General features: G+C 39.1%; 1 protein-coding gene across 1 annotated transcript in view; it reads left to right on the top strand.

Moving 5' to 3' along the window:
* Window positions 1–17212, top strand: part of grm5b (glutamate receptor, metabotropic 5b) — a gene marked incomplete at its 5' end in the record, with an annotated part of 89744 nt that extends 72532 nt beyond the window's left edge. The window contains 6 exons of the mRNA XM_079610841.1: window positions 2873–3108; window positions 6949–7195; window positions 7401–7569; window positions 9136–9262; window positions 11156–12095; window positions 14691–17212. Coding sequence (XP_079466967.1) covers window positions 2873–3108; window positions 6949–7195; window positions 7401–7569; window positions 9136–9262; window positions 11156–12095; window positions 14691–15636 — 2665 coding nt within the window. The 3' untranslated portion in view covers window positions 15637–17212. The remainder of the gene's footprint in view (window positions 1–2872; window positions 3109–6948; window positions 7196–7400; window positions 7570–9135; window positions 9263–11155; window positions 12096–14690) is intronic.

Raw genomic sequence — 17212 nt, 5'->3', positions numbered from 1 at the left:
TTGTCATACTCGGCCAAACTTCCTGTCAGCCATGTTGATTTTCTTTCAAAAACTACTTTTTCAAAATCCTCCTAGACCATTTGTCAGATTTTCACCAAATTCGAGTCAGATCATCTTCAGACTATGCCGGCAAAAAGTTATAGATTTTCGTGTTGATTGACAAATCTGTTTTTGTCAATGCCTCAATGAATTCGATGAAATGAAGCCAAAATGACTCCTGAGGCTGAATCTCTGCAATACCAAACTTTGCATGTGTCATTGTCACCTCACTCTGACCACAACACATCGGTCTGTTCACAGCGCCACCTATTGGTCAAAAGTAACAAACCACTAAATCATATTACAAGTGATTGTATTTTATAATTTTTCAGCCATTTTGCCTGAAATCATCTTAATATGTCTTTAATTGCTCATTGTTGCTTTTGGTCTGACGCCCAGCCATGTTGGCATTATCATGCCTTATTCTCTATATCAGTGTCACTGTTTCTGAACTCCTGAAACGCCTCCATTAGTCTTGAGTTTGTTCCGGGAACGAACACGTCACAATATTCCTCATTTAAATAATTCATACGCAGAATAAAGGGGCGGGGCCTGATTGAGTTAGTTAGTAGAGTGTTCAAACTCTAGGTTATGGTAAGGGGGCGGGGCATTTCCCAAACACACTCAAAGCGTTTGACCAATCACAACACACTGATCCAGCCGACCAATCAGAGCACAGTGTGCTTTCAGAAGGAGGGGCTTCATAGAGACGGGAACTAAACAGAGCGTTACTGACAGACTGTGAAGAGAGGAGCTGCAACTATGGGGGATATGGAAAAATAAGGTGTTTTATGAACATTCAAGCATGAAAACATATTCTAGTAGAGCCCAAAAACTAAATCTAGGCTTTGCAAAAGGGCATAACATGGCCTCTTAAAGAGAAACACCTGAGAGAAAAATGGCACTGTAGTAAAACAGAGAGCATGAGAGCCTACAACACAAACAATGTATAATTTTCAGTTCCTCGGAATCCCCCATAATCACCTACTCCAATGCTGTCGCCATGGCTACAGTCTCGGCCAATCGTGTCGCAGCCAGCTGTGAGGTCATCAGTCCCTCCACGCAACCACACAGGGTGTCAAACGAGTTTGCCCACAATGATGCCATCTGTGTGTGTGTGTGTGTGTGTGTGTGTGTGAGCACTCATTTGCACTAGTTTCATTATTAAGGTGACTGTCCTTATCTGTCCCGCCTGAAGGGTGTGTGTGATTTTGTGTCTGTGTTTTGTATTAAGTTTAACCCAGGGTTGATGTCTGCAGCTGACCTGTCGACAGGGGTGTAATCGCGTTAACAAACACACACATGCACACAATCACACACAAGCTCAGTTACAAAACCGACCCAGACAGCATTTATAGGCTTTATACGTGCACTTCATACGAGGAGTTCATTCGTTTAGTGCTTAAGAAGCTGCCTATTAAGATCACTAAGTCACATTTCAGTTTTGATGCTCATTAGGATTTGGCTAGAAAATCATACATGCACAAACTTTGATTTTTTTAAATGTGTGAATCAATGTGTTTATTTATAACCCTTTGACATTATATATAAACATATGAACTCATAAATCACCTCTGTTCAATCTTAATGTGTGGTTTTAGTGTATCGATGTCCTGGATCAGTGATCAGTGCCATATAACCTGACTGTCTGCTTCTGTGCCACACACACATTTACACTTACATACAGATGCATGTGAGATTTCCACATCAACAATTATCAGTCTTTTTAAAAATATGCCTCTAGTTGTCATGGTTACTGGGGAAACTGGCAGCGCAGACAGAGAAAAATAATGAGTCATTTGTGTGCGGGTGTTCATTTAATTGGCAATTTGTATCTACTTTGTATCGAAACTATTTAATTTGCTCAAATGTATCAGTCAGTGTACGTTTCAGGAAGGCTTCACGTAGAATGTGAACTGAATGTTTCAACATGACGCTGCCAAAACAGAGAGCGCGCGCACACACACACACACACACAGTTACTAAAACAGACGGACACAGACGCACACACACACACACACACACCCGTGGTGACACAGACATACTTACTCACTCTCTCACTCACACACACACACACACACACATTCTCTCTCTCACACACACAATAGCACACTCTCTCACACACACACACACACACACACACACACACACACTCACCAACACACACACTAACAACTATACATACATGCACACACGTACACACACACACACACACACACACACATACACATAGACACTTACAAACTCACACACACATGCACACTCCCACACACACACTCACACAGAGACTCACTCACACACACACACACACACACTCTCTCTCTCTCTCTCTCTCTCTCGCTCTCTCTCACACACACACAATAGCACACTCTCTCTCACTCACACACACACACACACTAAAAAACTCACTCACTCACAAACACACACACTAACAACTATACATACATGCGCACACACACACGCACACAAATACACACACTCACCAACACACACACACTAACAACTATACATACATGCACACACGTACACACACACACACACACACACAATAGCACACACTCTCTCTCACACACACACACACACACTAACAAACTCACACACTAACAAACACACACACTAACAACTATACATCCATGCGCACACACACAAACACACACACACACACACACACACACACATAGACACTAACAAACTCACACACACACACACACATGCACACTCACAAACACACACACTCACAGACGCGCAAACACACACACACTCTCATGATGACTGACAGCAGAAGATGCGTGTGATCCATCTTCACACTGATGTTGTTGCTCTCTCTCCTCAGTGACGGGTGGGCGGACCGGTATGATGTCACTGACGGGTACGTGCGCGAGGCCGCCGGCGGGATCACGATTAAACTGCAGTCCGCGGACGTCAAGTGGTTTGACGATTACTACCTGAAGCTACGTCCCGACAATAACCCTCGAAATCCCTGGTTCCCCGAGTTCTGGCAGCACCGGTTCCACTGCCGACTGAAAGGACACCCGCAGGACAACAACAAATACAACAGAACCTGCGGCAGTAAGTCCATCCAACTCAACTCAACTCAACTCAACTCAATTCAATTCAATTCACATTTATTTGTATAGCGCTTTTCACAATACACATCATTTCAAAGCTGCTTTAAATCAAGTACAATGTAGATTGTTTAAAAGCGGCTTTACAGAGATAAACGGATAATTTAAGGTAACAGAGATTGTTTTGGCTTTATATCGGTTCTTGAATAAAGATATTTTAATTGATTCACTTCCGTCGTAACGATCATTAGTTGTTAAATTAGAGACCGCTAAGACGACACCGTTCTCTCTACACAGACTTTAAACGTGAACCTGTGAGAACCTCACGTGCGCATCAAGAATTAATTCAATAGTTATGCGCATTTGAATATATGTGCGCAGGTTTGTAATTCCCTACAAACCAAGCCTTAACAAACTACTTGTTTGGCCTTAAAAAATTTTTAGACAGAATTTTATCACTTCGGGGTAGATACACGAAACAGAAACTATCCCGACAACGCTTTATCTGTAGAGTGGTAAAGGAGAGGCTAGTTGGCACTTCAGCACTGCGTTGAACTTTAAGGAAAATGGATGAGTCCACATTACAATTGAGAGTGATCTGTTATCAGAGGTGACTGTCTGAAGCCCTATTCGCACTGGATTAGTATTTTCTGGGGACCCCACCCCCCCCCACCCCCCACCCCCCACACACATCTGAATTTCTTGTGGCGCATTCGCACGGGATAACCGAAGCCTGTGATTTTACTCGAATTTACTGACTTATCTCCCGGATATGATGTCAATAATAGGCTATTGCTTGGAAAAGTCTTGTCGTTATAGGACTAGCTTATGATATTACCGCATGCGGCTGTACATGTCATCCATCTCCATCTAATCATTCTTTTGTTTTTGCTCTTCTGATGGTTTTCAGCTTTATCTTTCTGCAGATTGTAGAGTTGTATGGTGTATAGCGATATTACCCCATAATACTATCAAAACACTCCCACGTAGCCTTCATTCTTCGTGAAAGATGGATAAAAAAAAGCACACAGGAAACCAAAATCTTGAAAAAATTATATACGACGCCGCAAAATCACAGAGATGCCAATTCGCACGGGACTAATGTTATCACGGGACCTCTATACACGGGACTTATACACGAAACTTTTTACTTTACAAATTACAGACATGCCCGATTCGCACGGGATTAAGATCTCAGACAACCTCCGCAATTATTACAAATGATTAGGGGTCACCAGGTAATACTTATCCCATGAGAATAGGGCTTAAGTTATATATTTCAGAAATGTACATATACAAAATCACAGTTAGCTAAAACATTATAAATTTAAACAATGTAATAATTTAAGGCAGAAACAATGAAGTAATGAATACTTTTACAAATGATTAAGTGACTACAATATATATAAAAAACTGTGTGTGTGTGTGTGTGTGTGTGTGTGTGTGTGTGTCCACGATGACGTCTAGATGGGACCGAGTAGAGCCGTAACCTTTACGAGTAACAATAGTCTGAGAACAGACAGGAACGAATGATAATGTTCTTTCATCCAGACTTCCTCTTCAGATATCACATCTTCCATTAGTCTCGCTGTCTTCATACGGGCTCCTGCTTGAGTTCAAAGAAACTTCAAAATCTTGGTCCTATTTAAGAAGAAAAGAAGAAAAGAACAACCACAACTTCCCTCTGAAACCTGAATCAAATCTGCTTGCATATAAACCAACAGGAGCAACAGTTAGGAGACGAATTATGTTTTTAATGTCAGTTCAAAGCATAATTCTTCAATCAGAGCGTGCTGAGAGGATCAAACCGTTTTGAATTAAATTAAATTTGGCGTGAAAACAAGACTATCAACTGCAATACACAATCACAAACAGACTAAAGCCCAAAGTATGCTTCAGTTTCGACGAGAGCGTTTAGCCTTTCAAAGTACACTATACTTCATTTGATAGCAGACAGGCGACACACATCTTTGTTCGGTGTGACAAGAGAAAAATGTCTTTGTGCTCTCGTCAAGTAGTTTAACAGACACTGAACATGCATTTTTGTTGCATGGAACAAAACAGGTTTGATATTGATAGTAGTAAAAGTAGTGAAAGCTGTTTTTCATATTTCAGTTTCTTTAAAGGGGTGGTAAAATGCCCTTCACAAGATGCTAAGTGTGCGTGTGTGTGTGTGAAGTTTTAGCTCAAAACACCCCACAGATATTTTTATATAGCATGTTAAAGTTGTCACTTTTTGAGGGTTTGCAAAAAGGCACCGTTTTGTGCCTGGCCCTTTAAATGCAAATGAGCTGCTGCTCCCGGCACAGGGGGCGGAGCTTCAAGAGCTCATGTGTGTTAGCAGCTGCTATTACCTCACGCAGACACACTAAAATGACAGAAACTGTTCTTCCTTTAATGTTAAAACGGAGTCAGACAAAGATGGAGAGACTCAAGAATAAGTGACGACATGTAGAAGCAACAGGACGTCTCTGAATGGTTAGTTGATGAATTTATGTTGCTGATGTGGTGTTAACTATCTTCAGTTAGCATATTCTGCCATGCTAATCTATCAATCTCTCGTATAGGAACTGTTGTGAGATGCACACAGAGTGACTTTCTATTGCATGTGAAAAGACGGATGCTAAAGTTTGAGCTGACTCACGAAATGTGCTCGACTAGTCTACATAGTTCCCGGGGGGCGGGGTTTATGTAAATTTTAGGGTTGTGATGTCACTAACCCGTGAGGAATTTCATGTAGTCCCTATCAGCCGTTTGTTGTAGTCCTTAAAAAAACGTTCTGATTGGCTGTGTGGGTTTTGATTAATTTTGACACATCTCACAGTCGCGTCGCATCTAGTGTGGACAGACCAATTATTTGTCGCTAGAATCTTAACGCACCACGTCTGGTTAGGAGTATGCAATGCATTAGCATCAGTGTTGTTTTTGGCAGCCCTTTTAGTTTTAGTCTTAGTCTTAGTCTTTTTGACGAAAATGCTTTTTAGTTTTAGTCACATTTTAGTCACTTATAAACTTGATAGTTTTAGTCAAGTTTTAGTCGACGAAAACGCAAAAAGGTTTTAGTCAATTTTAGTAAAAAAAAAAAAAAGAAGTAGTCTTTAACAAATTAATTTAGGTTAAAAAGTATTGGAAATGGGCTTATGTTTGACAGGTTGCAGCAAGTGTTGCAATTCATAAAACAACAGTTAACCTTAAAACCTTTGCATAATAAACTAGACTTTCTGAATAATTCGATTGGTTGGGTCCTTACATGCGCTTCGTGAGGCACACACACGCAAGGTCTCTCGCTCCCTTTCTTCTCTGCTAGCGCTCTTGCTCGCTCGATCTAGATTCCGGGAGATTTTAACTAATTTGCGGGCAATTCTGAAATTATCGTACATTATGGGATTTTTTTCATTATTGATCGTACATCGTACAGAGGTCAAAATTATCGTATTTATAGGCAGAAATGACATGCATTGTGAACGTCAGACTTATAGTCATTTTCGTTCCATCTCGTCTCGTCAACGAAAACTAGAAAACGTCTCGTCATGTTTTAGTCACCTTCGAGCCATTTTTAGCTAGTCATCGTAACGTTATCGTCATTAAAAAAAGGTGCGTCAACGTTATCGTCATCGTTGACGAAAACAACATTGATTAGCATCCAATTCAAAACGCTTGAATTGAACATCTCTGAGCCAGATACAGACACCCTCTGAGATGGAAATATGGGTCTCTCCACGGCATGAAATCAGTTTCACAGAACATAAGCACATTAGCACAGTTCATCATTTGACCGGCCTACAGGGTACGAGCTGGAAAAGCCGAGTCATCTGTCATTAACCCCAATCTCTTCCTCTCTCAGAGCGCGATTCTCTGCGGCAGCAATACGCTCAGGACACCAAGATGGGTTTCGTGATCAACGCCATCTACAGCATGGCCCACGGCCTTCACAACATGCAGAAGTCTCTGTGTCCCGGTGTGGTGGGACTGTGTGACGCCATGAGGCCCATCGACGGCGCCAAGCTCCTCGAGTTCCTCATGAAGACCAACTTCACCGGAGTGACCGGGGAGAACATTTACTTTGACGAGAACGGAGATTCGCCAGGGAGGTAAGGAGCTTCCCTTCACTCGTCCACGACCAAACCAATCAGCCAATCCACCAATTACTCAAGCAACAAAATAAGATAATCAATCCATCAGGCCGACAGTTTGTCAATGAGGGGATCAATGCATCAGTCGTTTTGATGAATTCACCCTTCATCTTCATTCCGGTCCGCTAAATCAATAGTGCTTTTTGTGTTTGACGGCTCATAGTTACGTGATCATGAACTTCAAGAAGATGGGGAAAGATTATTTCGACTACACAAACGTGGGCAGCTGGGACATCAGTGGTCTGCAGATCAATGACGACGAGATCTGGCCCAACAAAGAGGACATCATCAAATCGGTGTGCAGCGAACCCTGCGATAAAGGTCAAATCAAGGTCAGGAAACGGTCATCCGCGCAACGTTTCATTCTCTGCAATCTTGTTTTTATCAATTGCATTATGCATGTGGGCGCGTGTTGGAGTGAGAAGTCAAACTCAAGTGGTTTTACATTGAGAATCAAGTTGTGTGAGTCGGCAAAAAGAAAAATCTAATTGAAAATCAAACATAGGAATTGAGAGGTTAATACTATACTTTACTGGATTGGCCAAACCACATGACTTGGGTCTTTATAATTTGAGTGATTTCTTAAATTAATTTTGATGGTTTCATGCTTTCTGTATCAAAATAATTCCCTGCATAAAACACATTAATGCTAAAACCACATTTATAGTTGCATGTGAACCGGAATTTAATGTCTGGATATGACATAATTGATTAATTGAATCTCCATTCTTGTCCATTAATGTAATCTTAGTAATAATGATATAAAAGGACCTTTTGTTTACTTATTGCAACAACTTTTACAATAAAAAATGTTTGGTTTTGTCCTGAAGTAAAAAAAAAAAAAAAGTTGAGAACGACTTTTGTTGTTGTATTTTATGTCAATTAAAAAGGCGTTTAAACATACTATAAAAATAAATGCAATTATATTTACTATATAAATATTTCTTATAAAATGTTTTTTCAAATGTTTTAAATAATAGTAATTTAAAATAATGTATCAAATAATACATATTAATGTAATATTTTAATTAATATTATACAATACATTTAAAATATATGTAAATATTTTAGAAATAAATGTTTTATAGTAAATAAACATACTATAAAAGTAAATATAATATTTATATTTACTACATAAATATTTAATTTTCTAAAATATTATAAGTACAATATTATAAATTCTGTATTTAATATATGAATTAAAATATGTATATTTAATGTTAATATATATATATATATAGTTTTCAAATGTTTTAAATTAATATTAATTAAAATAATGAATGAATGACTGAATATTAATTTAATCTTTTAATTAATATCATCAAATACATTTAAAATATATACTAATAAAAAAATATAAATAAACGTACTATAAAATTAAATGTAATTTTTACTACATAAATAGTTAATTTAGTAATATATCATTATATTATTATTATTATTAAATTCTGTATGTAATATATTAATTAAAATAGGTATATGTAATATATATTCATATTATATATATATATATATATATATATTTAAATATTTTATTTATATATATATATATATATATATATAATATATATATATATATATATCATAATATCATCAAAATATGCATTTTTTATTTAATATATAAAAAATATTCTATACACAACTTATCAATTTTCCATGGCCTGAAATATCACAGCTGCAAAGTTTAAAATTACTTACTATTATCATCCGGTGGATCATAAAATGGCAAAATGTAAAATTGTATTCGTTTTGCTATCCTAAATTTGACTATTTGCTTACTTTAGCATCGTTTTTCCCGCCGGACTGCAACCTTTCAGGGTCACGACCCGCCGGCGGAGAATCGCAGCTTTACCACTGATGAGATTCTGAACGTCACGTGACTTCTCTCTCATCTGCAGGTGATCCGGAAAGGAGAGGTCAGCTGCTGTTGGACATGCACTCCCTGTAAGGAGAACGAGTTTGTTTTCGACGAGTACACGTGTCGCGCGTGTGAGCTGGGATCCTGGCCCACCAATGACCTCACCGGTGAGTCCACAAACACAGAAACACGCTGGAAAGATCAGATTGATGACAATTCTGACCCCAATTCTCATGAACTCACTGCTCGCGCCTCTATTCAGTTTAGCAAATCTAATTCTGTAAAGTGCTCGACGCACACGGATCCTCAAACACAGACAACATATCGTTTGGGATCCCAAATCACCACCAAAACCACTTATTTGCCAAATGCGTGTTTGCGTCTCTCTTACGTTGCCTATGATAGAAAGAGGGGGAAAAAAGAAAGAGAGACATTTGTACCATAGAAAGCAAATGCATTTCAATAAACAATTTCAGGAGAAAACAAATACACACAGTCATTGAGCTAAAAGGTTAACAGCATCAAAATCGTCTGAGTTGAACTTATCAAATCTGTCTCTCTGTGATCAGCCCACACACTTTAATACCATCTATTTATACCATCAGATGAATCATATAGCAAATACAACCAAGTACTGTACTTTTTTTTTAAATTAATGTATTAATTACATTGTGGGTAAGGTGGTTTCAATACATTGCTATGTATTGTATATTAGTTTTGGCATGTCATGATCCACCAGATAATTATAGCAAGGCAATATATACAGTTGACTGGCAATGGAAAAGTGCCATTCTTAAAGGTATAACGTAAAAATATCTGCGTATAATATTTTATCTAATATAATTTATGATAGTATACTTATATTTTAAAAAATACAAATATTAAATTTTTATTGTAAATATTTATATAATAAATATAAATAATCTATTTGCTTATCTACTAAAATTATTATTTGTTTTCTAAAATATTTCATCAACTAGAAATTGCTAATTTTAAGTGCAGTCTCTATAAAAAGATTTTAAAAAAATCAATAATCAAGTATAATATTATAAATTATGTTATATAAATTAATGGATCAGATATTTTAAACATTTTTGTTATTATAGTAAATATTTAGATAATAAATATATATGTTACTGTATGTTGAATTTTATAGTATGTTTATTGTTTCCAATTTTTTTTTCTAGAGTATTTCATCAACCAAATTTTTTTAAAGAGATAGTTCATCCAAAAATGAAAATTCTGTCATAATTTACTCACCCTCAAGTTCTTCCAAACCTGCACAAGTTTCTTTCTTCTGCTGAACACAAAATAATTTTCAATTTGTATTGTATAGTAGTTTTGTCATGTCATGATCCACCAGATGATTATAGCAAGGCAATATATACTATACAGTTGTCTGGCAATGGAAAAGTGCCATTCTTAAAGATATAACGTAAAAGTATCTGCTTATCATATGTTATCTAATATAATTTATGATATTATACTTGTATTTTAGAAAATACAAATATTTAATAAATATAAATATTCTATTTACTTGTATAGTATGCTCATCTGCCAAATTTTGTTTTAATTTTTTTATTATTATTTGTTTTCTAAAATATTTCATCAACTAGAAATTGCTCATTTTAAAATCAATAATCAAGTATAATATTGTATTACACTGTATCATATAAATTAAAGGATCAGATATTTTAAACATTTTTGTTTTTAAAGTAAATATTTATATAACATGCACACACACACACACACACGCACACACACACACACACACACATATATTGATGGACCCCATTGACTTTCAAAGTCAATGGGGTCCATCAACTCCTTTCCTTAATTTTACATTAAGGAAAATGAACAGTTTGGTAAACCCATATTCTTCAAGATTCATGCAAATTAGGAGCAACTTGAGGGTGAGTAAATGATAACAGAATAAAACAAATTTGGGTGAACTATCCCTCAAGTGCAATTTTATAATTATTTTTTAAAAAAAATCTTAAAATCTTTGGGACAAAAATCTTTCAAGCGCCACTAATTCTCTTTCTCTGGACTTGTTTTAGGATGTGACCCGATCCCAGTGGAGTTTCTGCGGTGGGGCGACCCTGAGCCCATCGCAGCCGTGGTCTTCTCCTGCTTGGGTCTGATGGCCACGTTCTTCGTCACCTCCATCTTCATCATCTACCGCGACACTCCCGTGGTGAAGTCGTCGAGCCGCGAGCTGTGTTACATCATCCTGGCGGGGATCTGTCTGGGATACCTCTGCACCTTCTGTCTCATCGCCAAACCCCACGTGATCTACTGCTACTTGCAGCGGCTGGGCATCGGCCTATCGCCCGCCATGAGCTACTCGGCCCTCGTCACCAAGACCAATCGCATCGCTCGGATTCTGGCCGGCAGCAAAAAGAAAATCTGCACCAAGAAACCTCGTTTCATGAGCGCGTGCGCCCAGCTGGTGATCGCCTTTCTACTCATCCTCCTGCAGTTGGGCATCATCGTGGCGCTTTTCGTGATGGAGCCTCCCGACGTCGTCCACGCTTATCCCTCGATCCGCGAGGTCAACCTCATCTGCAATACCACTAACTTAGGTGTGGTGGCGCCATTGGGCTACAACGGCCTCCTCATCATGAGCTGCACCTTCTACGCCTTCAAGACGCGCAACGTCCCGGCCAATTTTAACGAAGCGAAGTACATCGCCTTCACCATGTACACCACCTGCATCATCTGGCTGGCCTTCGTACCCATTTACTTCGGCTCCAACTACAAGACCATCACCATGTGCTTCTCCGTCAGTCTGAGCGCCACCGTGGCTCTGTGTTGCATGTTTGCGCCGAAGGTTTACATTATCCTCGCTAAACCGGAGAGGAACGTCCGCAGCGCGTTCACTACGTCGACGGTTGTGCGAATGCACGTGGGAGACGGGAAATCATCCTCCGCGGCCAGCCGGTCCAGCAGCCTGGTCAACCTGTGGAAGAGACGAGGCTCGTCGGGGGAGACGCTCAGGTGTGTGTGGGAGAGTGTGTGGGAGGTGTGTGTGTGGGAGAGACGCTCAGGTGTGTGTTCAGTTGTGCAGCAATTAAATACTAGATTTGCATTTCTTAAAGTAAAAGAGGTACGTTCATTCCCAGCAAGCAGTTTTGCGTCTAATAGCCGTCCAAACACATCCCAGACGTCTAAGCCAAAACAAGGAAAAATTTCTGCTGTCAGTGAAAATTGAATAGACGTCTAAACCATTGCCCGAGAATGGACTAGTCATCAATTAGATAACAAAAAAATTTAGGGTTGTAACAATATATCGTGACACAGTATATCGCAATACAAAAATGCAACAATATGTATCGTGGATAGTGACAATTTGTATTGTGTATAGTTCACCCCGAAGTAAAAATGACTATGCGAGACATTTTTCAGATGCTACAGGTGAATAGGGTAAAAAAATTAAATAATAGATATCACCATGAAACTTCCTCAGTTGATTACTTACACAAGTATATAAAAAAAATGTATTACAAGTATTTGAAATTTGTGTTTAATTATGCAAATTAGGCATTATCTCATTAAATATGCGCAATTTTGCATATATTTTCGGTAGATAGATCTGAACATATGATAAAGCCAGGTGCAAAATTATTTTTTCATTTTGTTTACACACAAGATGACTTCAGGATATATGCTTTCATTACCTAGGAAATCAAAATATACTGTCCATAGCCTTAATCAATTTTCGCCATATTTTTTTTTATTAAAAAAAAACATTAATCAGGCCAGGAATGATTTATTAACAAATCCCTCATCTTCAGAATACTGCTAAGTGTATAACTGGAAAGTTTGGTGTACATAGGCTGAGATGTTTGTACTGGAGAATGACAAAAAACTCAATTTGAGAAAAAGGCATTTAAAGATTTGTAATGTAAAAATTCATACTTTTTTGGTGGAAACAACTATTTACAGATACAATATCTTATCAAATCATTAGCAACAACAATACAAACCACCTAAATCACATTAAAACTTATAACACAGCATTTATGGCCTTCAGCTGAATAATAAAATAATTCAGTATTTTCAGCTTCAGAATCATGAATATTTTTATTCTGGTGTCACTATTCAAATACAAGACTATTCATTTACACCCACAATGTAACACCAAATTTAACACCATTTTTATCAACAGTAAATTTTTTGTTAACCTTTGATCATGTGTCTTCAAGTATCGTAATAATATCGTATTATTATTATACTAAAGAAATTAAATGAGTGAAGAAATGAAACCAAACGCCTTGTAATCACTGTTGACTTAGCTTACATGATGAAATATCATACATCTCGCAAGTTATTTTGACAAAAACGATATGTACTGTAACCAAATTCAAGGTTATTTTGGCTAGAAGTGGGTTACTCATAGCCGGACTATATCGGGTTTATAGTTAACCTAGACGCTGAAATGACAGCTATTGCTTGCTGGATAGCAAGAAAAGAGTAGTGTTCAAATTTCAGGCTTCATGCATTGGTTCTGTGAAAATGAAATGAGTTGCCCTGCTGTTGTAATGACACTCAGTGCACGTCTTGTTTGTCTGGTAATGTGGTAATGATAGGGCTGTTAAGTTATTGACATCCATAAAAAGAGAGCGATTACCTTAGACAACCTGTGATTATAGAAATGAATGTATTAAAGGTGCAGTTAGAGATTTCTAGTAAACACTGTTGATATTTGAAATCACCAAAACAAACACACCCTTACCCACACGGACCACACCCCTATCTGGATGCCTCCGCCCCCACATTCACGTACACGCAGGGTTTAACATTAACACTGTGGATTTCAGCAGTGTGGTGTTTGAAAGCAGGCGGATATCAGCGGATCCCTAATATATCCGCTGATAGACGGCGCTTTCAAAAGCTCCCGTGTGTATCTGTCGAAGCGCTCGATGAAGAGCGTCAAATATAACATGTTTTTGAAGCGTCAACACAATAGCCAATCAGAGGTGTTCAACAGCGCTCAAAATGCGGGAATAAGGGAAATGTTCAGTGCTGAGTTGGTACCGAAGTCTGTACTTTTGACAACACTACCGGATAGTTGTTTACCACATAATCTCTGTGTTCAGATTTACTGAATGGATGGATGGATGGATACAAGTGAAACTCGAACAATTAAAATATTGTGCAAAAGTTAATTTAATTCAGTAATTCAACTTAAAAGGTGAAACTAATATATTATATAGACTCATTACATGCAAAGTGAGATATTTCAAGCCTTTATTTGTTATAATTTTGATTATTATGATTATGATAACCCCAAATTCACAATTAGAATATTGTGAAAAGGTTTTCATAAGCTGTAAGCCATAATCATTAAAATTATAACAAATAAAGGCTTGAAATATCTCACTTTGCATGTAATGAGTCTATATAATATATTAGTTTCACCTTTTAAGTTGAATTACGGTAAATTAACTTTTGCACGATATTCAAATATCACCTGTAGCTGGATAGATAGATAGATAGATAGATAGATAGATAGATAGATAGATAGATAGATAGATAGATAGAGTTTTTCGTAAGCATTTTTAACTATAAATATTTGAATTGTTGTTTCAGCTCTAATGGGAAGTCGGTGACTTGGGCCCAGAATGAGTGCAGTTCCAAAGGCAGCCACCTGTGGCAGCGTCTCTCCTTCCACATCAAGAAGCGCGAAAGCAATCAGACGGCCGTGATCAAACCTTTCTCCAAAACGTCTGAGGGGCGCTACTGCGGAGGCAGCGACATCAACACCGACAACAGTAACAACAAGATGCTCTACGAGGTCACCGAAGCGGAGGAGCGCTACCCCATCACCTACCGGCCCCAGACACCCTCGCCAATCAGCACCGTGACCCAAAGAGCGAGTATTTCTTTAGCGCAGAGCAATGACGCCCAGGTCATGAGCGTCTCCACGTACATGTGTCAGCCTCAGCATCGCGGTAACGTTTCGTGCGGCGGAAGTGCGTCGCAGGGCTCGCTAATGGAGCAGATTAGCTGCGTGGTGAACCGTTTCACCGCTAACATCAGCGAGCTCAACAGCATGATGCTCACCAGTTCTCCTCCGGGAAGCACCGCGGTTTTATCCACCAGCGCTTCCGCTCACGCTCACGCACAGGAACCCTGCTGTCCTCCGGCCTACCGCCTGTCCCGAGAGATTTCCATGCCGTCCACCATGACGACCTACGCCGAAATACAGCCCCTCCCACCGGTGGAGCCTAACGTGGGTCGACCCGCACCCTCCTGCCATCTTTCCGGTTCATCGCGGCTCAAAACGTCACCAACGACCAGTGGGAAGGAGCTTAAAGTGGCCGTGTCCTCGGTTATGGAGTCGCCGTCCAATCAGCTTGAGCTTGAGGAACTGCTAGCGCTGACTCCGCCCTCCCCCTTCAGGGACTCCGCCGGGTCGGGAAGCGCCTCGCCAAGTTCTCCCGCTTCAGAAACCGAAATGTCCGCGCTTCCGCTTGTCCCGAAATACGATTGCCTGGTGCTCCGACACTACAGCCAGAGTTCGTCTTCATTATGAGGACCGGCATGGCGGACAACAGAACGAAGAATGGAGCGCTAAATGGCGTAAATAATGTTGCCGGAGACGGACGCGGCTTGAGTGTGTGTGTTTACATGTTCTCACCTTCGGACCAATGCAAAACCGGGCTCTGCAGAGAAATATCTCCAGACCTGCAGTAGTTTCTCAATCGTTCGTCTAGTTTGGCGTTCCGTTGGTCTGTTTTGGTAGTGGCCTTAAACAAACATGGCTTTCATCTAATTAGTGCTGTTTCTATGACTACGATATGTTGGTGTGCCCCCCAAAAGGATGTTGGTGGACGAACACACAGGGAGATCCACCTGCGTCACGGGGATGTTCCCATACACGGATATTACGAGCCTTTTTTTTGCTACTTTCATCATCAAACAATGAGATTATTAAGGGCTGGAAAAAGACACGGCAGCAAAAGGGAAAAGCCTGTTTAATTACATGTTGCTTCGCTCGCACACGACTGCTGGTACACTGTAATAATTAAAGAGTCCGAGGTGACGTCCCCGATGCTTTCCAAGATTCAAGCGCAATCTTTGAACAAAGTGCTTTGTTTGATGTACCACAGGACGGTGTGAGAGAGCAAACAGAACGATATTCAGACACATCAGTCATTGTCCATGATTTTCTCTTCTCCTTTTTCTCTCCCTTTTCTCTTAATTCTTCCAGTTTTTTCCCCATTTTTCTACCGGCCTTTTTCAGGAACAGAGCATATATGGGTGAATCTAATGAAACCTGTCCAGATTATATTTCACCTCAATATAGAAAATTAAACCTATTATAGGATCATAGGTGGTAATTTTTTTTTATAATGTCACAATGCAATGATTTTAGGCTTAAAGCTACAGTACACTGTGTAATTTTTTAAGTTGATTCTTAGCAAAAAGACTTTGTGCTCAAAATTATATGTGCTCATTAATGTATAATTACTTCTACCAACTAATCAAGTATTCTCGTAAGCGTAGAACCTGCCATTTATAATACATACGGGTGAGCTACTCGAATGGCGGAAACCATGTTGCGCCTCCATCTTGAAAATACATTAGCCAAAGAGTGACAAACCTGGAAATTCAAGCTTCGCCTTTCACGTTTTTACACACAGTGGCACCGTGACGAATGCGAGGGGGAGATTACTCGCGACTGCCGGCAGATTTGAAATAATACGGCCACCATAGGAGTTAAAACGCCCTCGGAATGGGAGGGGCTAGAAAGTAATATTCAGTTGGTAGTCATATACAATTTCACCGCTAGATGCGAGTAATTCCTACACAGTGTAGCTTTAATGATTAACAGGCTTAATTTTTTTTGGCTAAAAAATTTATTAATGCAGTGTCTGTTTACACGCCTTGTTGGCAGAGGCTATTTACACTAACTCCGCCCACTGACGTCTGATTGGGCCAGACAAAACTACTACGGAAGATGCTGGATTGTCAATTGTAGCAATAGTAAAGGGGAAAGACGCAAACAGAAAGTTTTGACACAAATCGACCCGAGTTTGAATCTCCCTTTTCCCATCTCATGTCAGATCGAAAATTCATTTATTTTCAATAAAAATTTAGAAAATATT

Source organism: Phoxinus phoxinus (assembly GCF_949152265.1).
Source record: "Phoxinus phoxinus genome assembly, chromosome: 4".
NCBI lineage: Eukaryota > Metazoa > Chordata > Actinopteri > Cypriniformes > Leuciscidae > Phoxinus > Phoxinus phoxinus.
This window is presented reverse-complemented; position numbering and strand designations above follow the sequence as displayed.